This window comes from Hippocampus zosterae, chromosome 17 (genome assembly GCF_025434085.1).
Source record: "Hippocampus zosterae strain Florida chromosome 17, ASM2543408v3, whole genome shotgun sequence".
Lineage (NCBI taxonomy): Eukaryota > Metazoa > Chordata > Actinopteri > Syngnathiformes > Syngnathidae > Hippocampus > Hippocampus zosterae.
In genome coordinates, this window is record NC_067467.1 from 5,567,941 (window position 1) to 5,589,613 (window position 21,673).

The following is a 21,673-nucleotide window of genomic DNA, read 5'->3' on the forward strand; positions in this document are numbered from 1 at the left end:
TATTGAATCCAAGTGTAAGCGACATATTTAAAAATAACTTTTTAATGTTTGTGAACAAAACAGTAGGTTCTCTGGAGTGGCTGCCCACCCACCATGCATTATTATGCTCTCAACATGATGTCTTAAATAGCACACTGGTGTTGCAGATTAAGTTTGTGGTCGTTACATTTACACAAAGTGTTCACTGACACCTTTGATTATTTTCAAACAGTTTGTTTAATTTATTAAAAAATAATACATGCTTAATTGGGTGCCCCACAGATGACCTTTGTGCTAGCATGAATCCTCTCTACTAACCCCCTATTTCAATTACATCAATCTATTGATGCAAATATCGCAAATGCCAACTCCATCAATGTATTGATGCAGTTGAAATAGGGTTGGGTAAAAATATTGATCAATTGATGTATTGCAAACCCGGCCAATTCAATATTGATTGAGCAAATTCTCTGCATCAATTTGGCCAGTGGGGGGCGCCTAGCGTATGGTTTGTGTTGATGAACCAACGCTGCAAAACGGTGTTGAAAGCAAGCATTGGCATGAAGCAAGCGCCTTCTGCTTTTCAATCAGACCTTGAAGTTTGATTAGGAATCCTGCTAGAAGGGGGCCTCCGATTGGCTAGATTTGTGCACATTTCCTCCACTTCTGATGGAGCAAATTTTCTCATCGCTCGCACTTGTGTGTCTGTGCAGCCCAGTCCCAAATGGGGGCCGGTGGTTGGGGACCACTGCTCTAGAGGACAGACAACCTCAACAGTTCTCATTTAGGTAGACTTTCTTTTGTCAATTTATTTTATATAGAACACAGAATTCAATGTGATGAATATGTATTGATGCAACTCTGCTGACTCATCGTTGTTAGACAAAAATACATTTACACGTGTCCACTGTAAATATTGTATACTTACTGTACACATGGATGACACCCCCCGCACCCCCCCTTCCTTCCCGCAGGCCACTCACCCGCCTTCTCTCGCTCCGTTTGCATTTCAGGTGGCCAATCCTCCAAAGAGTTGTTACCTTGGAAACGGAACCCTATGTATTTATAGAGAGCCACACTGCAAAAGGAGAACAGCGGGCAGAGTGCTTCTGAGGGCCCTTTTCTGCAGGTACAGTGTTAGGCCTCTCTAAAACATGGTAACTTCGAACCATCGATGAGAGCGGGAATTATTCCGATAAGATATGCAGGGTCATACTCGGCTTCCCTTGCGTGACCTTTTGGATGGAACTTTCTGTGAGATGTCACAAATATTAATTTCACAGCACATTACCAACTGTCTTTGGAGCCAAGAGCAGTCATTTCTGCCAATGGAAACACACTGTTTGCAACACTGGCTCCATCACACATGAAAGCTTCATTAAATATTGAAAGACAATAATGCACATTTTTCCCAATAATGGGGAAACCAAAATAGGATAATTGTTCCTTCCCACTGTATCGTATTAAATCATTAACAGCGTCAATCAAAATTGAGCATTATTATTTTTTGCAAAGGCATAACGTTTCATACATATAACCATATGCATCCATCCAAGTGTATTTTCCCTTCCCTACATCTGCCCTTGTTGGCTTCCAGTGTCAGTCCATCACTGTGTGCAAAGGAAGCTCAGTACGATTGTTCGCCGTCAGATCAATATTTCAAAATCAATCTGCGGATATTGACAATGAATTATATAGGGTGGTGAGTGACCAAGTGGCGGTGAAACAACACAAGAGCTGGTGAGCCTCTGTATAACGTGCACGGTGACTTGAATTTGTTCGGCTGCCGAAAGCACAGAAGGTGCTCAGCGCCGTGCCTGTCCTTACACCCACACGTGCATGTACACACACACGCACACGCACGCGCACCACGCACACACTATGTGAAGTCAGTGAGTCCACAAGTGGCAGCATCACATTACAAAGGCAAGTCATCTCCAGCAGCTCACGTAGCCATGGTAACACAGGCCTTACCAGGTGATTGGCACAATATGGCTGAAGTATATTCACGAAGTGAAAGCCGTTTTAGTTGTCACTAAATGCACGGCTTGGTTAACGTCTGTTTTGACTTCGTATCTCCTCAGAGAGGTTATTTCATATTATTTGCAATCAGACTGAAAATATAGCTTCAAAAGACCACTACATAAAGCTGTATGCTTTGTGTCTGCTGACATCCCATGAAATGGACCAATACAAAAATGCCTCATCTGCTGAGTAAACGAACCAAACGTGAGAAATACAGGAATGTTTTGTTCTTGTTAGCCAATTTTGCTGCATTTGCTCATGACCCACGGGAATGCTCGCGAGATGCGCCCTTAAGGGGTTTTTGCTGCTAATCTATGCCGGTTAACTCCCAAGTTAAACACAAGTCAGTGAATGCAACAATTTCATGCAAGAACTGTCATTGCAGGGATACTTTGCCGTGGCCTACTTTTTGGTGGACAGTCCCTGCTGACTGGCAGGAAGGAGCGTGCCTATGGAGCAGCTGGACGTACTGGACAAACTGGTATGTGTTGTGTAATCGATGCAAAGCATCCATTATTCATCCCTTCTCGTCCTGAATAGGCTCGCATCCGCTTTTATCTTTGCATCTCCTGACATTTTACTCTGCTTTGGTTGTCATCTATTACCGTCCGTCGTATGGACGCGTACGCGCCAAACAAGCAAAATGGTGCCGTTCATTTACAATTTATTGTTATTTGCCAGTGGCTTCACACCATTTGACACTTGTTGCGCATGGCCTCACCGTGTGTTTAAAAAAAGTATAACAATGCAGGAAGACAAATATACAGATTTGAATAAGTCTGACATGATGTGGGATATTTGTAAGATGGCTTGGCCCCCGGGTGCCTTTATACAGAACCCAGTGAGGTGGGATATTTTATTTATCATATTTCATCTCTCATCTTTCCTTAGTGGCATGAATAGAAATGCTTTTAATCCGTTACAGAAACCCCCAGAAAAAGAGAAAGAAAGATCACTTAATGAAAAAACACCAATGAAATACAAGGTAAAGAATTAAACAAAGTATGCATGATTTAATTCTGGACGACTGGTTAGCACGTCTGCCGCACAGTGCAGAGGTCGTGGGTTCAAATCCGACCAATGGATGGATGGATGGATGGATGGAATTCATTGTGCTGCTCCTTCTAGCATGCCCGGCATGGCCACCAGGAGGCAGTATAGTACTGTACAGTCATGCAGCTACAAACAAAGACTAGACTTCATGTACCGGTAATTCTACTGTTAAGCGACTCAATAAGATGCTTTAATAGTGAGTCACTTTTTAATCATTAGCAATGATAACCATTTAAATGTCAGTGCTGTTTTGCTTTGTTAAACCCTTTATCATCAGGCAGACCAATGTTAATTTAAAATTAATTAACTAATTAATTATAATTCTCTTTTTTTACGTGCAATGTCAGCTTCAACTTCAGCTTCCAATCTACTTTTACTATTGAGAAGTGAGTTAGATGACAACAGCGCACACAGTGAGTGTTGGGTGTTTAACTTGTCACCCACGTTCCACCTTCCCGCATTCACCATTGATGCAGGTAGACCCTGATATCACCTGCAAAGGCATAAAAATGCCTTTGAGTCATTTTGTTTTATTCAAATTGCTGATGTAGCATTGCGACGCTCGGATTATATTGAGCATAATGCCCATTTGATTGCTTGCAAACACACACACACACACACACACACACTCACACACACACTTCGCCATGGACTGGTTGCCATGCCGATTCAGTGTCACATTGCCTTCTGTACCTCGGCATAGTCTCATTATTAGTTGGTGTTGTCACTCAAGGGATATTTCAAGCGTTTGATCTCTGTTTTCCTTCCTTAAGCCCCAATCTTCTTCAACAGTGGTCCTACCCTAACCCCAGATAGATATATATATACAGTAGTGACAGTACAGTACATGGATAAAGTAAATATCGTTGCCTTCGGGCGCAAACCTTGTATTTCCAAATATGGTCAATGTATATTTTTTCACGCGTTGATATGGAGGGGGAGAAATTGTGAACACTATTTAGGCGCCCCAAGCTTCTTGGAGGTCCCTGTTGGGACAAACCGGTTATAAACTATTTGTTTTCCAAAGGTTTAATAGCTGTCAACACCTCCCATCCCCGTCAAACAAGGTGCCAGGGGTGCCCCCAGTGCTAGGATCTAATGCAGGGGTCAGCAACCTTTTTGAAACTTCGTGCTGATTATTTATGGGGATTTTGGTCTCACGCCCCTGCCCACTGTAAACATCATTTTTGTTCTATCCATCCACCACGGCTTTAATCTCAATGACCGGAGGCACCAATAATTGGCACCCAATATAGTGGCGCCTGTGTCTTTAAGAGAGAAAGTATAATGTTTAATGTGGAAGTGGAGGAGAGCCAGTGAGAGAGGAACGTGTGAATTTATCAACATTTGTGCTTCCTTTCGCAAGCTGTGTGCCGAGGCTCCGTGCACCGGCATGCACCCTCTCCCAAAGCTTCTGAAGAGCACATCCCCTCTCTCTCTCTCTCTCTCTCTCTCTCTCTCTCTCTCTCTCTCCCTCTCTCTCTCTCTCTCTCTCTCTCTCTTTCTCGCTCTCTCTCTTCCCATCTCCCCCCCACCTCCCACCAGGGCGCTCCCTTACACACACCCATACACGCACTTACACATTCACACACACACAAACATACACCGCCGGCGCTACCCGCCGGCGCTGGACCGCGGCCATCTCGCCACAGGGTAAGGAGTCCGAGCGAGGGCGAAGGGACAAAAGGGAAACAAAGCGGGAGTGGAGCGTGTGGAAGCCGGAGCCTGGCGCGAGGCGCAGGAGCGACCTTTACGTGGAGTGAAAAAGGAGGCGGGAACAAGGAAAGGGGAAAGGCGATCACTGTCACGGCTGCAGTGTTCCTTGACGCAGCATGGGCAATGCACCATCCCAAGGCATGTCAAACCCTTTTCTTTTTACATGATGTGTGTGCGTGTTTGTGTGTGTGTATGTGTGAGTTGCGATCCAACCTGCTGACTGTCACACTGTTCAAGATGGGGGGGCTGGGCCGTGCCGGAGGAGAGCGATGCTGGATGCAGGTGGCGCGGGTGAAGCTCAGTTCGGGTTAGAGGTGCTTTGGCTGGGTGGGGGTGAGCATAGTGAGGTTGGAGCAGGTGGTGCTTGTGTGTGTGCAGGTGTGCTGGATATGAAGACGCTTATATGGAAGCTCTTCCTTGTGAGGTGGTGATAGGAAAGACAATCACACACACACGGATTGTATTTTCGAATGGATGAATGTGCAGGTCAACCTCTATACGTTCTATCATTTGTCCTATCTTCTCAGTGAGGTGCATGCTGCAAGTGTTCCAATGACAAAGCTAATTGAAGGTCGCAGTGAACCTTAATTGGATGATGCTTGTAGTCCGTATGGTTACCTTTATCAAGGTTGCGGTTTGTCGTACATGGAAGCAAAACGACATGACTCATTTCCGCTGAAATTTGTGGAACCCATTCAGTTTTTAGTTTAATGGAGATAATGATGAGAAGGACAATTTCCTTCATTTCTTTTCCCATTTCTTTCTGTCTATCTTATACTGCATCGTGGTACCAGGGCGGGCAGACTAGAAAGTTTGAAATGTATTTAAGTATATTATAACATTATAGTTCCATAAAATATATATTTTCCTTATTAAAATACACATGACAGAATGTTGTGTTGTTTTGTTGGGGAAGGCTGGAACGCAATAATAGCATTTCCATTCGTTTCACTGAGAAGAGATGATCTGAGATGCAAGATTTTCAAGTTAAGAGCGTGGTCGTCAAAATGACATACAAAGGAGCACCACATTTACGTTTTTTCCATTGGGTTATTTTCTATTGATATTCCATTGCATTGGCGTATGTTCATGCGAGATAGACTGCATCAACCGTGCAAATTCAGAATATGCTCTTGGAATAGAAGACCGCCATCAACTGAATGAGTGTTGGTAAAAGAACACTTTTTTTGGTGTTCTGACAGTCTTGTTTTTATTGGTTGCTCGGCTATACACTTCTGGCAGTGCACGCTTTAGTCCCATCACCTTCTCGAGTAAAGTTAGCCATAAACTGGATTTATGAGGTTTTCATTGGGCAATATGCATTTGGTGGGTCCGGCCATTTCGTGCTGATCCAAATTAGGATTGCCCGGCCATGATACTTTCATTGGGGTCCATTCAAGGACACACAGAGCGGAGGGAAAAGCACGAAGAGTGCAAGGGTGTGAAAGTGAACAACAAATGGCGTGCTGCGTGAGGATTCAAAGTCTTCATCCTCAGCCGTCATTTAGGCGGACAGTCGAGTGGGCCTGAGGGAAGAGATGATAGGACTGAAAGGAAGTACAAGAACACAAAAGCAAGAAAGCCCAGGAAGAGCCTAGCTGTGCGGCGATGCCGAGGGTCTCGTCGGTGGCTACGCCCTGGAATAAGGTCATCATTTAGGAGATTCGTAAGAGCTCAACGGCGCCTAAAATCTTTTATTCCACCTCAGCGGGGGAAATACACGTTGCTTCTGTCTTCTTCACGAGCTCATCCGGGTCACATTCAGGTGACTGCCGACTTAAGCGTGTTTAGACCTTTTGCACTCTGCAGTTCATTTGATTACATGCTTTACGAAGCTAAAGCCTTGTGTCTGTCACAACAGATTCTAGTTCTTGTCGCCTCAGCGCTTTATTTGGGAATTTATAGTCACGTAATATCGCTCAAAGTCAAAATGTTCCCAAATGTGTCATGCATTGCCTGAACATTCCCATAAATCAGGCAACATTTGACCCACTTTTGAGCAATCCGGGGTCAAACAATACTATAATACTGATCCACATTTTTGAAGTATCATCGCCACTGGTGGCAATTAAGCGCAGTTAGTTGAACATGTCTAATCTGCCGCAAAGTGCCACCGGAGCAGGCGGGGCTTCGAACCGCCGGCTGCCATGGCGAATGGAAGTAAGCCCATTAGATGTCACACGAGCGTGGCAATAGCTTAAGCCGAGTTGAAACCCGGCGCTGGCGACGATGATGCCATTGTCCACAGATGACTGATCCTGCTAACCTTTGTGTTCATCTGCTTTTTAAATCTCTCGATCCCATGCTGCAGTGGCACTTTTCAATGTGAGTTTGAAAAAAGAAAAAAAAGAAAAGAAAAGTGTACTCTTGTGTGGCAGAATATTAAATATTAAAGCACAGAAAACGCAACGCTGCCATCTACAGGGAGCTATAAGCAATTGCAGTGCTTTCGTAAAAGTTTAATTACTATGATACTCAGAGATGGTGTAACATTTGGTCCCTCATTCCATCGTAAAAAGGGTCCTCGGCTTATAACGGACTTCCACTCCTATTAGAATTTGTACCTAACGCCGTAACTCACTGCTGTCTGTCACTTGCATAGAAAACAATGAATGCGTGCAGTCAGTTTGAATGCCACCACACTAATAAACACTTGTTTAAATGAATACCCCCCCTAAAAGTGTCACCTTCGACTGACTACTTTTGCCAAAGGCAGTATTATTTTTATGGGATCCGAACGTCGTAATCAATCCCGCCAAATCAACTGAAAATAGGATTTACTCCCCATACTCCCATTTTATTGCCCTCTTAATTACAAACACTGTTTAGCAGCCACACGAGTTTGCGTCTTCATCGGTTATCCTTCACTTCCTCTCAGTATATTCTTCCATTCCAGTTGTTCTCTTCTGCTTTTCTTCTTTTCCTCAGGCACGTGGGCAGTTTTGGGCTCTTGATGTTTTTATCCAGCATGCATAAACAGCGAACCTCACATGAACTCCTCCACTTTTATTGAGCTTTATTTTAAAGACAGATTGCAAGTCGACTGATATCAAGTCTGTATGCGCACTCACTTATTGGCTGTCGCGCACCTGCTCGTTCCCGCTGCACAAAGACCCCGCCGGCTTCGGCTTGTGATTGGCTGGCGATGACGCAATGTTTCACGACAGGCGTCGACGGCCATTCTCTCTCTGTGTTTTTTGGGGCATGTCAGATAGTAATTGACCTTTTGAGGGAGCGGTGTTGCGAGATGAAATCTGATCATCATGCACACATTTATAGGACGATATCATATCTAGTTCACGCGTGTAGTAGCACCCACTTTTTATGCTTTATATGGCATCCTTGCAGGTTGTCACTGTACCCAGCGCCTGCCGGAGCTTTCTTAATACAAATCCAAGACGATTAATTAACATACAGCGCCGCAAACTGTGGAGTTTCTAAATTCTTAATCTTATCACAGTCTCTAAAATCTAAATTTCAGCTTTCTGCTGTAGAGATTTGTCTTGATCTCTGGCTCTGTAAATTCTTAATCTTATCACAGTCTCTAAAATCTAAATTTCAGCTTTCTGCTGTAGAGATTTGTCTTGATCTCTGGCTCTGTCATCTCAAGTTTGTTAACGATTCAGTAGTTTAAATATTACATACATTTATCAAAGTTTTTTTTTTTTCTTCACCGCTCATGCCGCACCTCTGAGACGGGAGGTTTGATGTGTGCGCGCAGTGATGGCAGCCAAATAATGCAATAATTAGGGGGCTTGTCATGACTATTGTATCATCACTATGGCCGTTTATCTGCAGGTTTCGTCTTTTTGTTGTCACCTTTGAATGAATATCAGCATCAAGTCATAGCAATCTGTTCTCATTTATTACACTCATTATGTACCAGGTTTGACTTGAAATTAAATCATTCAAAAAAATGGACTTTGAAAAATTGACCTCCACCATATGGACAGCAAATTTGTAAAGCGAGACTGCCTAAGTTAAAGCAGTGCATCACCCTCCTGTCACATGCTGACAGATTTCTAATGATCCTGAGGCTACGGGTCAATAGTTACGTCATCACGTCTCAATTTTATCTTCTGCCAGTGGAAATACAGAAATGTAGAAAAAGGAAGTCTCACGGGTGGACTTTGCAATACTTTTTTCCCACATTAAGCCTGAGGAAACATTTTGGAGTGTTGGAATTTTGGATACCAACCTGCTACTGGTTACCATATCTTCTCATTTTCTCCGGGTTCCTCCTACATTCCATAAGCACACTTTAAGGTTAAATGAAGACTCAAAATTGTCTCTAAGTGTGACAGTGGCTTGTAATTGCCTGGCCACCAGTCCAGTATGTGTAACCATACATATCGAAAATGGATGGAAGGGACCAACCTTGTGCTCGGGTACCAAAATGGCTGAGCAAGACATCTTACTGTCCCTTGATTGGTAAACAGAGAAACGTTCACTGCCACTTTGGGATCTAAAAATAAAACTCGTCATTTTGTTGTAATATTGTCTTCTGTACTGAGTGGCCTTGCTCCTCTGTGTTGAAATAATTTTCGGCTGACATTCTGTCGTTCTGGTTTTCCTCACCTGGTCGAGAACCACTTACTGGCCTCTGTGCTAAAATTGCGCCAAGCAAGGCAATCGGCAGCGCTCGCTAACAGAACAAAGAGCGATGAGGCAAGCGGCACTTTTGGAGGAAATGAGCTTGGCGACGCTAGCGAGGCGCTGGCACAAGCCGTAATAGTTTTCCTTTACCCCCTCCCGCTGGTTCCCTCCTACGTTCTACCTCTTATCAAGTCAGATTTTCATTCCCCAGATGCTCTGGCAGGAATACAAAGCAGGCGGCGCGGGCGCTGATGATTCCGGGCCCAGATTAGTCCCCTTCTGTTCCCAACTGGATCCAATTTATCACTTATTGCGTTCTGGTTCTGTACTCGTTCACCCGTCCCTTCCTCGCCTCTTCGGCGTTCTCTTGGATGTCTTGCTCGATGTATCAGACCCTGGAACCTAAAATCCCCAAAGTGGCACTGATGAAATATCAGTTTACAAATTTTCCTTCCCCGTGTATCAACTGCCTCTGGGCAAGAAAGAGAATTTCGATATTCATTCTGCATCCCTGTTACCTTTTTAAATCAGCACCATGTTTATATGTGTCACTTCAAATCTGAATTAAAAAAAATACAAATTGCCATTAAATTGGAATCAGATACTTGGATACTAAATCTAGCTGATAGAAAGAAAAGAAAATCCACATTTTGCCAGTAGCAGTCTGGCATTGCATTATGAAAAAAGTCCATATAATAAAATCTAATATCCACGTAATATTTTGGAACAAGCAGACAAGCACCACAGGACTTTCAACACCCAGTCTTTCGGTTTATCAGGCACAACATTGCATGCAAACTCCACGGCTGCGCCCGACTCACCTGCCACAAAGTATCAGGGCAACGACTATGAAAAGGTCACATCCTTCTTCCTCATCACCCCCCCCTGAGACCGACCTGTTCCCTTTATAGTTCATCCAGAGCTCGATGTGTTCCTTGACTCCCCATCGATCAGCTTGCCCGAATCCATCTCCACAGTCCGATGCGTTAATGGCAAACCCGTGGCTCTAACGCCAGTTTGTGGCCTTGACATTTTTTTGAAACACTGCCAGGGAGCATCAGCAAAACCAAAAGACATGCAGAAGAAATATACACTTCAACTGAGATTTTCTTTTGTCTGCATTCTTGTCTATTTATCGTAGGCGTTTGTTCTGAATATGCACTAATAATAATAATAATAATGTACATTTATTCATATTCATGAACTAAGAGTTTGGTCATAGGTCATAAAGTGCAAATATCTCAAAAACCCGATGGGCTTTACATTGTATCTAATTCTCTTTTTACTGTATACTCATATAAAGTACTGCCCGGAGACGGCTGGGATAGGCTCCAGCACCCCCCGCGACCCTAGTGAGGATCAAGCGGTACGGAAGATGAATGAATGAATCATATAAAGTACAGTGTTACATTTTTGCGGGAGGCTGAAACGGATTAATGGCATTTCCATTCATTTCAACATGCAAAGTTGAATTGAGGTGCACAGTGGTTTTCAATTCATTATGGCGCTTGCTCCATTTCTTGTATGGATATTTATTTGTTTGCTGGTCGTTATTTTGTCAGGCTCTACACCTCGACCTTCTATATTCAACAGCAGGAGGTAATCAGCGCCAAGCTGCAAAGGATCTTTGAAGGTCGTCACATTGCACGGGCATTCCCTCTGCCGGTTGTTGTTTCTTCCCTCTTGTGGGTTAATGCAAAATCCTCACAAAGACATCCGCAGGCAACCAATAGTGAGCAAATTTCATTGTCACACCTTCAGCGTTTCTCTGAACTGAAAGGAGGCGGCCGCTATGATGCCACAGACAAACCAGTGGGTGTCTTGTACAATAGCGGAACATTGTGTTTGTTGTTCAGTCCATTGTTGCAGCGTCTGTATTTGCCATCTGTCTCCTTCAAAATCTGATGTGTTCATTTGGAGGGAACATAAAGGTACAAAGCTCTTACTGAGATCAGGGGTGTATGTCCAGGAGACCGAGATAAGATTACAGATATATTTCGCTAGCAGAACAACCATACTGCATAAGCAGCAGGCACAGTGTTTGTTCAAAGAATTCTTCACTTGTATTTTTGCGAGAGCTTCACCAAACATGAAGTATGCTCGGCATATTTATCCAAGCACTATTGTTTGCTCACATCTCCACAATGATGTTCTGTTAGGGATTTAAGGGGCGAGATACAGTTTTCCCCAATCAATGTCCAAACTGTGGCCTGGGAGCCATTTTGGGGTGGCCATCCATTTTTGAGTGGCCCGCTAAATGACAAAAAAAAAAAGATGTAATCAAAATTACTATATATCAAGAACTGGAGGGCGGCCTGACACTTCTGAGAGAAAAACAATCTGGCACCCGCAGACCGTGGTTTGATCTTCAGGCTGCAACCAGCGAATGTTTGAATGTTTTGCCTTCATTAACCCTCTTGACGCTTGAGGTGATATCACGGCAGATGTGCTGCTTGATTGACTAACTTGGTCACACACGTGTCGGAGGCTAAAGCGCTAGCTCGCCCCCGCTGTTACTAGGAAACAGGAGCCTCGTGGAAACGCGGAGAGCCAATGGTGAGGTGATTACGATTACGCCGAGCCAGCCACTGGGGGGTTTAAAAGCCCGAATAAACGCTTGATACCGAATACATTAAACCCATCTCGGAGTCATCCGCTTTGTTTTGCACCGGCACAAGGACACCTGTGAATATGCCGCACTCCCAGTTTAGGTCGTTGCATGCTGATAATCAGTCATTGTGCAATGTGCGTTAAGACCCATCCATCATCTTGGAGCTGAAGCTTCACCCTTTTTTTTTGTACCTTGATGCAAGCAAAAATGTGTTTCTGTGGTTCAAACAAAGCTAATCCGTTGATTTTGTTTCATGATTGCTCTGCAGAGTACTTGATCAAACCTGTCACTAACTTGACACTAGGCTTGCTATCCAGGAAACTGCATTTCCATCTGCTCGAACAACCTTTAGTTGGCACATGGCAAACCATTGCAGTTCCTCCTTTGGCATGAACTCTCCCTCTTGGCCAGGAAGTGGACTTGCTCGCCCGGGTTGCAGCCCAGCGCTCCCTCTCTTCCTTCCCCATGCTGCCTCTTTGGCGCATCATCGTGCCAAAAAGCCTTGGTGGTAAAATATCTACGCTGACGCGATGGCAGCAAGTCAGCATAACTGTGCTTCGAAGGCTTCCAGGGGGTCTGGCAGAAGGTCTTCCCCTTCTACGCCTCCATGTAGAGTGGAGCGAGGGCAGAAATGCTATTTGTAGCTACTTCTGGTTGAGGTTGTGTCAATTATAAGCCGTAAAGCTTGGTGACGATGTCATGAGGAGTCGCATTTAGGGATGGAAAGTTATTTCAATTCAAATCACAATTACAATGTAGTAGAATGCATTTTTCAAACCACAGAGGCTGCAATTTGTAAGAAAAAAAGAAGAAGCTGCGCTTCATTTTGATCGGTATTGTTTGTTGTTATACAGATTAATTATGATTAATTATGATCGCCTGTTTAATCGCATTTACATCATTGAGTGGAAAAAAATATCAGCCCGAGATGTATTATATATATCAGGTGGCTTTTTGATTCCTTTTGCTTCTGCGCCCACAAGCCAGTATGATGTCTTGTCACCCTGGATCGCATCCTCAAATATTCATGGTGACGTGCACGCGCTCCATCCCATTGCGCATTCACTTTGGTGTTTTAGTGGCTTTGTTAAAACAAAGTCTCTGCCGCTCTCCGGTGCATAACGACTCATTTGGTAGCTCTGTCAAGATAGACAGCGTTTGAGAGGCTTGATAAATGCAGTGGCTTAAAGCATCCCCAAATGACAAGTGGCAGTCGGGGAGGCGGACGGCATGAATCATTCCCGTCGATTAAAGCGGGAGATAAAAGAGGACGACTGTTGTTTGCTTCCTCGTGTTTGACATTTAGTGTTATGTGGGGTGTTTACCGCATAAGTCCTACTCGGAGACACTTTCTCACACCTAATGTTGCTTTCTCAGGTGTAAAAACTGTCCTTTATGGAATATTGAGAGGACTGTATGATTGTTTTGGCTCTTATTGGACTGTCAATTGCAAATCGCTGATGTATTTCCATCATTGAGATTTAAGATAAGATAAGATAAGACATAAGATAAGATACAGTATCCCTTTATTTGTCCCGCAATTGGGAAATTACAGTCAGAATTCAGAAAGGAAAACGCTGGGTAGGGAGAGGGAAATAATTATTATAAATACATTTTTTTTAAATGTATGAAATCCTATTATCCATATGTGTTGGAAAATAAAATAATGTCATCATATAAAGTAATAGACAGAAAAAAAACATGAAAAATACACTCCTGATAGTAAACATTAGCCCCAAATTACAAATATTTCAGACCCCCCCGGCCCAAAAAAATAGATGAAAAAAACATATACAAATATTCCAGAAAAAAGCTCAAATATAAGAAACAAAGGTGGGAAAAGTGTACAAATGATATTACAAACAAAAATATCCTCTAAAAATACAATGCTGTCACCTGTGCTCCAGATCAATACCAATCAATACATTTTTATTGATATTGTTCTTTTACAACAGCTGCAGCTGCAACAAAGCTTTTTACAGAACATTTAAAATAAAATCATACAACCGAGCACATTGCAAAACATCGGAATAAAATGCATCTCACGTCGTATTCTTCTTTGCTTTTTGAGTCGTGTCCTCTACGTCCCCTTTCTCTCCTCATCACATCAACATTTTTCACTGATTTCATTGGATGTCATTCGATTCAGCAAATAATAAAGTGCATGTCCTTTTGTACGGGACTTCCCTGACACTCCCACGTTCAGGCTGGCAAACCACCGCTCCAATGAATCGTTACGCTTCACAACTAAGACGGCCATCATTGCATAATCACTATTTAGCGGCTAATAAATGTAAGTGGCCGCCGGCCAGGCGAGCCTAACACAAATTGACACGAATGCCGCAGCTCGCGGAGTCACCATCGACTGACTGTCCTCTTCTGTGTCACAGCTCGCCGATTCTTATAATGTTGCGCAATCAATGGCGGCACAAAGTCGCCGAGCCCTTCTGACTGGTTCTCTAACTTTTTACATCGAGTACCTCCTCAGAAATTCATCAAAAAGCAAATGGTTTTAAAAGATTAAATGCAAATGTATGTCTGCCTAAAAGTGGTCAACCTCAAAATTTTCTTGATAATAATTCTACGCAGCTCTACTTGTCTAAACATGGCATTCTGATTAATATTGCATTTTGTGGTACAGTATATGAGTTAAGCAGTAAGATCCAGCCGGTTTTATCCATCTCAAGGGGCGGCCATTTTGCCACTTGCTGGCGCTGGAAAATGACATCACAGTTGCTCACAGGTAACAATCAATCATGGCTCAGCTTAAAAAAAAAACTGGTGAGCCGTGATTGCTCGTTACCCTCTCCGTCAATGTTTTAAGAGAATTATTTACACTCTACAGGGATTTAAGCAATGTACTGTACCGGATTGAAAAAAAAGAACTTATATGCCTCTGTAACAGTGCAGCGTTTAAACGCTTAACTCAGTTATTCTTCGCATAGCGCTACTCCACTTATGAGAATCACTGCTCCAGTATTCAAGCCAGGAGCACAAGCCGAGGTTTAAAAAGTTGCTTGAGTAAGAGAGAAAGCGAGAGTTGTAGATTCATTTGTACTTGCTTGTTTACACCCAGGGCGCCTACTTGCAGAGCATATAAATGTGAGTCAAATTTCAAGTCTTCTTCCAAACCGCATTCTCTTCCTGTGGAGTTCACTTGTTAGTGCTGGCTCACTGTTTGTGTGCGGCAATGACAGCCGGCTGCCTGTTCAAACAACAATTAAAAAGAAAAAAAAAAGGTTCGTAGCGACATGCAAATGAGATGCTTGGTAGAATGAGCGCGTAGAGAACTGACGCACTGACCTCTTGGCTTTTCCGATTCCTCGCCCTTCTCGTATTGATCCGTGTCGCTCTGTGACATTTGCGCCACGGAAGGCGAACGAGGGTGCAGATTAATCGCGTATAGTCGTTTGGCAAGGAGGTTTAAGCAAAGAGGAGACCAACAGTGCACTGTGGAATAAGGACGGCCTATGGAAAAAAGTTTACATCATTGCTAAGGTTGTAGAAGTGGGGGAAAGTAACGGTACATTTGCTTGGTAAGTTAAGATGGAGGAATTCCTTCATTTCAAATAATTTTTTTTTCATCCAAAGCTGAAGTCGTCGTCCTTCCTTTTAGTTGTGTCCTTGAGTGTTTTTTAATTTATTTTTAATTTTTTTTAGCGGAAGCTACCAATGATCTCTTGTTTGTACTGCCTATATGTCCCTGGCAGCCGGTGGGGGGGGGTCTTGTTTTTTAAACTTTCTGGAAGTGCCGCTTATAAACATCTCTCAAATGTCATGGACCTAATGGATCCCATTAATGATCATTTCTTCTGGGCCAGCGCAAACTGCCTCAGCAATGAAAGTCATAATTAACTTCCTGGACTTCAATTAATATCATAGCAGCCAAGCCCACCCGGTGGAGCGCTTGGCTGTCCAGGTGTCAGCACCTGCTGACTGCGTTGTAAATGAATGCTGATACATTAGGCCCTGACACTTTAATCTCATTTGCTCCTTTCTGCAATTCAATGTGACCGACTGGAATTAATACGGGACAGCGTTATATCCAACTATAACTGACTGGAGTTCACGCAGGTCGGTTTTTGATCAATGTGACTGACTGGAGTACATACAGGCCATTTTATGATTAAGTATAAGTGACTGGAGTCCACGTTGGCTATTGTTTAATTAATCTAAGTGTCAAAGCAGATAAAAGGCCATTTGAGACAGGTCTTCTTTGTAATTGTGACCTGGCCACACTGTCAGCAGCACGTGTGTTTTAAAACAGCCAATCAACCTGCATTTATTATTTTCCAAACCTTTTACAACTTTGAAAACTTTAACTCATTTAAAAAATATTTTGTTATCTCCACTGCCACCTATTTTTGTGGGGTTAAATACATACAATTGGAATGTTGATCAGCATTTTGTATTTTGAACAAATATTTTGATGTTTAAAAAAAATAAATAAAAATGTTGGTTTATTTTCTTCCACTGCATATGAGGTTGGTGTCGGCTAGGCGTGGATTTTCGCTATTCGCTGGCCGGCCTCGTTCCTATCCCCTGAAAATAACGTGAGTTGACTGTGTATTACAAATGCAAGCGATATGGAAAATTGATTTACTTTACATTCGTTCAACGAAATGCAGGAATTGTGAATGCGGTAACAATTAAAACCCACAGGCGCCATCGAATGGATTTCTGTTGCCTGTCATTCAAAATAGAGCGGATGTTAGCGGAGTTCACACAAACCAATGTTTAGTGTGACTGACGTATTCTTGCTTCTTTGTGTCTTTGCACCTGCATCGTTCAGCCGCCATCCTCAAATGAAGCTTCTCTTTTCTCTCGCTTTAATTGGCATAAAACTCCATGCTCTTGGCGCGAAGAGCTTCGCCAGCGCGCGCTCGCGTGTTATCTTTGGGATGCAGAGGCGTAATCTCGCCGTCGATTTGACAGCCGCCTTGTGCTTTAGCCATCTTGCGCCGAGTGCGGGATGTTTATCATCATCATCGTCAGCGGCAATCGGCGATCAAATTCCTTATGCCTTGTGACAGCCAGGCGGCGAGGCACCATCACGAGGCCTGCATTTTCTGTCATGTTTGATGTTTTTCACTGACTGTCAGGGGACCATATTTTTGGGGTGTGGAAGAAATGGAAGTTCGCCGCAAGTTCATTCCGTATCGCCCATTACCGACCATTTTCGTAGTCCACACAATTTGCAATTTTTCACTTGATAAATATATTTTTAAGTGTTTTGATGTTTTTGCGGTGGCATAAAACTACAGTGAGAGATGGGTGAATGAATTTGATTTCCTTGCTCTGCCGAAGAAGGGGAGGGGATCACTATTACGAAATAACTCAAAAATCCATCCAACCATTATTTGAGCCGCTTATCCTCACAAGGGTCGCGGGGCGTGCTGGAGCCTCTATCAGCTGTCTTCGGCCAGTAGGCCGAGTACACCCTGAACTGGTTGGCCAGCCAATCACATGGGACACATAGACGAGTAACAACCATTCACACACAAGACAACTTAAAAATGATCATAAAATGCGGCTAAATAAATGCAAATATAAGTACATTTTTCAGAATCATTTTCAAAGTTATTGCGCGCAGTGTATTAGCTCTCGGCTAACCAAACAGGCAGCACCCTTTCCCCTTTCACACAAGCTCCTCTGTGCACGTTTGCCATCATCATTTCTCCGCCCGGCACTCAAATAGGCCACAGTAGTTTTCGTCCCTGCGTTTTTCTCGATATTTTCAGTCAATTAGTTTCAGCACTCGTCTTTGTAGCATGCACTGCTTCTCGCTCTCTCTCCATCTGAGGGCTCGACTTAGCATAATCAAACACTTGTGTGCTTGCTGCCTCTGCGTACACAATCCCCAGGCCCTTTGCTATTAGATGAGCAGATTAGAAGAAGCAGCTTGTTGTCACGATAACGCATATATATATATGGATGTGTGTGTGTGTGTGTGTGTGTGTGCTGAACTGAAGTACACATGATCAGGTGCAAATGACTGAATCTGCTTGCCGGCCATTGTCGTCGTCAAATGTGTGAAATCACAGAATGTCTGATTACATAAATGAACACATGTAGATGGGGACATGATCACAGAAGAAGCAAGACAGGTTGCGGATCTTTTCTAGGCTGGAGAGACGATGAGACTCGCCATCGTGCCGTCGCATTTCGTTGCAGCCGGTGCCAATTCCACAGTCAGGCTCGCCATCGAGCCGGGCAGTCCTTTCATCTGTGCAGCCTTTTTGCACAAGCGAGATGGGAGGGGAACGCCAAAGTGGCGTGGGGACAAGAAAAGTGGAAGTGCCTCTGCCGCCTGGAGCTTTTGTGTCGAGATTTTGAATGAAAGTAAAGAGAAAGAGAGGCCATTAAAGGAAGACCCGCTTTTGTATATGCTCAATGTAATACAGTATATAGGCTACGGTCTCGTGTTGGTAGAACCATCCTGGCATACTGCAGGAGGAGAGCAGTGAACAGTACAAATATAGTCGATTGCAATTTGTCTTTTTTGGGGAGGGTGCGGCAGTAAAAGAAGGGGGGGGATGTTTGGTGAGGACTGCCAGGTGTACCTGCCTGATGTCGGCCAGGTGTTGATGTTGGAATGTGAGGATGCTGCAGTCGGAGGTAAGCAGAGTCCAGTTACATCTACTGCCTTTTTGCAAACAGCCATCTGCCTCAATCTGTGCCAGTACACTTGTAGCCTGCAGGATAGCAATTTTGAGATGCTTCCAAAAATGCTCTTCTTTTCTTTGCCTTGCTGGGTTTTTGCTTTTTGCAAAGTGTCGTGCAGATAAACAGCTACTGCATTGCGTTGTTGAAACAAATGAAAAAAAAACTGTGAAAGGCTTATCGAAGCTGGCTTTCTTATTTCGAGGATTTTTAACAGTGATCCCATGCTCTTAATTTATAGACCACTTTATGGTGGCCTTATGAGTGGAATTTCAAATGGATCCACATTCATTCATTCATTCATTCATTCATCTTCCGAGCCGCTTGATCCTCACTAGGGTCGCGGGGGGTGCTGGAGCCTATCCCAGCTGTCTTCGGGCAGTAGGCGGGGGACACCCTGAATCGGTTGCCAGCCAATCGCAGGGCACACAGAGACGAACAACCATTCGCACTCACACTCACACCTAGGGACAATTTAGAGTGTCCAATCAGCCTGCCATGCATATTTTTGGAATGTGGGAGGAAACCGGAGCACCCGGAGAAAACCCACGCAGGCCCGGGGAGAACATGCAAACTCCACACAGGGAGGCCGGAGCTGGAATCGAACCCGGATCCACATAAGTGGTTCAAATTCAACGCTGTGTGGAAGAGCCCATTGATGTTTCCTTGTGTGTGTGAAATTTTAAGCTGATCAAACCTGGTGTTTTTTATTTTTTTTCGGTAAATAGTTTACATTTTTGAGGCCCAAACGTCCATGATTCAGACCCTATTTTAGTTGGCTGTATCTGTGAAATGTCTTCTGTTTTCAGCGTCCGCTTGGAAATTTTGCCGCTGTCATTTACGGTATTGCCAAAGTCATGTAAACAAACGATTGCCTCTTAAAAAAAACTGTCTCCGGCATTGGCCCCGAAGTTGCCGGCAGGTCGACAGCCTTTCCCCATGCGGTTACAGAGCCCATTTGATGCCTTCTAAGGTTAATTTGGCGCTTGAGTAATGACAAGAAACTGAAAAAAAGAAATAAATAAGAGAACTCTGAGTGGTTATCGGAAAAAGGGAAAGCGAGCGGGGCATCGACGCGTTTGCTCCCGTCGCCTTCTTAAAGTCGCTTCCAAGAGGATGGAAGCAGACAGTGTGGCCAATTACCCGGCTCCACTGGAGTAAACACACTCGCTCTTTGAAGGACACGGACATCCATACCGCCTATATGCAAGAAAAATGAGCATTGATTGTGGAGTGAACAGTCACATCACTCCCAACGATATCAATATGAACCGCTGATGAAAGGAGGACAGGAAAACTGACATTGACTCCTCCATCTTCTCCATCTCTTTTCCTGACACGAAGAGCGTACGTGATCGGTCTTAAATCATTCAGAATTACAGAAGTTAGCACAGGCCTCTCTCGGCAGGAAAACAATCTCAACACATTTAATTAATTCTGGTGATCAGCTCGGTGTGTGTGAGTGTGCGCGTGGGTGTGTGTGTGTTCTGAGCAGCGGTAGAAAGTAATAAAGTACAAATGCAGTGTTGCCTTGAGACATGCCTGACCTGACTCGAGTTGAGTTTTTCGAGATACCGAGACGTTCAGACGCTTTTATTATGTATTTATTATTTTATTTATTTTGCCTTGGCTTGCAAGCACGGATTTAAGATTCAAGCGCTTTATTGGCTGTGAGTACAATTCAGCTCACTGGCAGCATTTTGGCAAATTGTGAACAATTCTGTAAGAGATTTCAAGCTTTTGAAGTTTACTGGCTATTTAAAAGAGCTAGCTTAATGCTAGCATATATACTGTGTATATTTCCATCCATCCATTTTCCGAACCGCTTGATCCTCACTAGGGTCGCGGGGGGTGCTGGAGCCTATCCCAGCTGGCAGTAGGCGGGGGACACCCTGAATTGGTTGCCAGCCAATCGCAGGGCACACAGAGACAAACAACCACCCACGCCCACAGTCACACCCAATTTAAAGCGTCCAGTCAGCCTGCCATGCATGTTTTTGGAATGTGGGAGGAAACCGGAGCACCCGGAGAAAACCCACGCAGGCCCGGGGAGAACATGCAAACTCCACACAGGAAGGCCGGAGCTGGAATCGAACCCGGTACCTCTGCACTGTGAAGCCGACGTGCTAACCACTGGACTACCGGGCCGCCCTGTGTATATATATATCTATAAATATATGCACACACCCGCACACGGGTGCATATATTCTTTATCCTCTGCAATGATCTGAGATGAGCTGAGTTTTGACAAACAGCCTATTGGACTGTCTGTCTTGTACCGCTCTAGGCAGCCAGTGGTTATCTCCTAAGATATGAAATATGAGTAGATTTTCCACCTCTGGTTTTGACATATTTTCAGAAGAATTAGTTTGAGCGGGGATACCCCTAGAGTGTTTTTCTCACGTTGCCTGCCGCATTTGAATGAGTTTGAGGACTTTTATGTGGAAAACCAAAACAAATACGACAACTTTGATGTCACTGATAAAAATGACAAACATTGCCGCAGCCAGGATTCATTTTCAAAATCATTACGGATGGATTAAGTCAACAAAGGCCTCAAGTCCATGCCAGTTATTCCTTGCCTGTCAGACTGGGAGACGTCGCTTTGTTCAGGGGAAAATCAATGCAGCCAAAATGAAAATAAGTTGTTTGGCCACATAAGGGATGGAAAAGGAGGCATTTCAGGAGCGTATGCATGGTTGAGATAAGCGACTGATAGACGGCAAACTGGGCACCAGCCCTCTGCTGCACGCTGGCATGTCAGCGATAGCTCCCACCGAAACGGTGAAGCCACGCTGCACTTGCGCCATCAGGCAAGGACTTGTGAAGGTCACAGGAGGAGGGAGGATGGCGGTACCTCGCAGAGCATTCAAGCTGAGCGTAAAATAGCCCAACTTTACCCTGCTCGGGATATTTTACCTTGTGCCCTCCATCCTTCATAGCTTCCGCTTAACTTGATGTATAACTTGAACTTAACGTATGTACGTAATCATACTGATCATGCTTTGATATATTACAGTGTGCGCCACC

The 21,673-nt window shown here is 44.0% G+C and overlaps 2 protein-coding genes across 12 annotated transcripts in view; both read left to right on the forward strand.

Annotated features, from left to right (window-relative positions):
• The first annotated feature begins 701 nt into the window (after positions 1-701).
• Positions 702-21,673, forward strand: part of srcin1a (SRC kinase signaling inhibitor 1a) — a 68,951-nt gene continuing 47,979 nt past the window's right edge. For 4 of the 11 annotated variants that reach the window (XM_052048588.1, XM_052048592.1, XM_052048593.1 and 1 more), the window contains exon 1: positions 3,379-4,911. In XM_052048588.1, the coding sequence (XP_051904548.1) occupies positions 4,890-4,911 (22 nt within the window). In that variant the 5' untranslated portion in view covers positions 3,379-4,889. Of the gene's footprint in view, positions 768-992; positions 1,109-2,389; positions 2,486-3,378; positions 4,912-21,673 lie in introns of those variants that run through there. The other 7 variants (XM_052048586.1, XM_052048590.1, XM_052048589.1 and 4 more) reach the window with 5 other exon arrangements.
• The window catches only part of cntnap1 (contactin associated protein 1), a 155,683-nt gene continuing 140,492 nt past the window's right edge, over positions 6,483-21,673 (forward strand). Inside the window, exon 1 of the mRNA XM_052048619.1 lies at positions 6,483-6,495. The gene's annotated coding sequence lies outside the window, so the exon portion shown is untranslated. The remainder of the gene's footprint in view (positions 6,496-21,673) is intronic.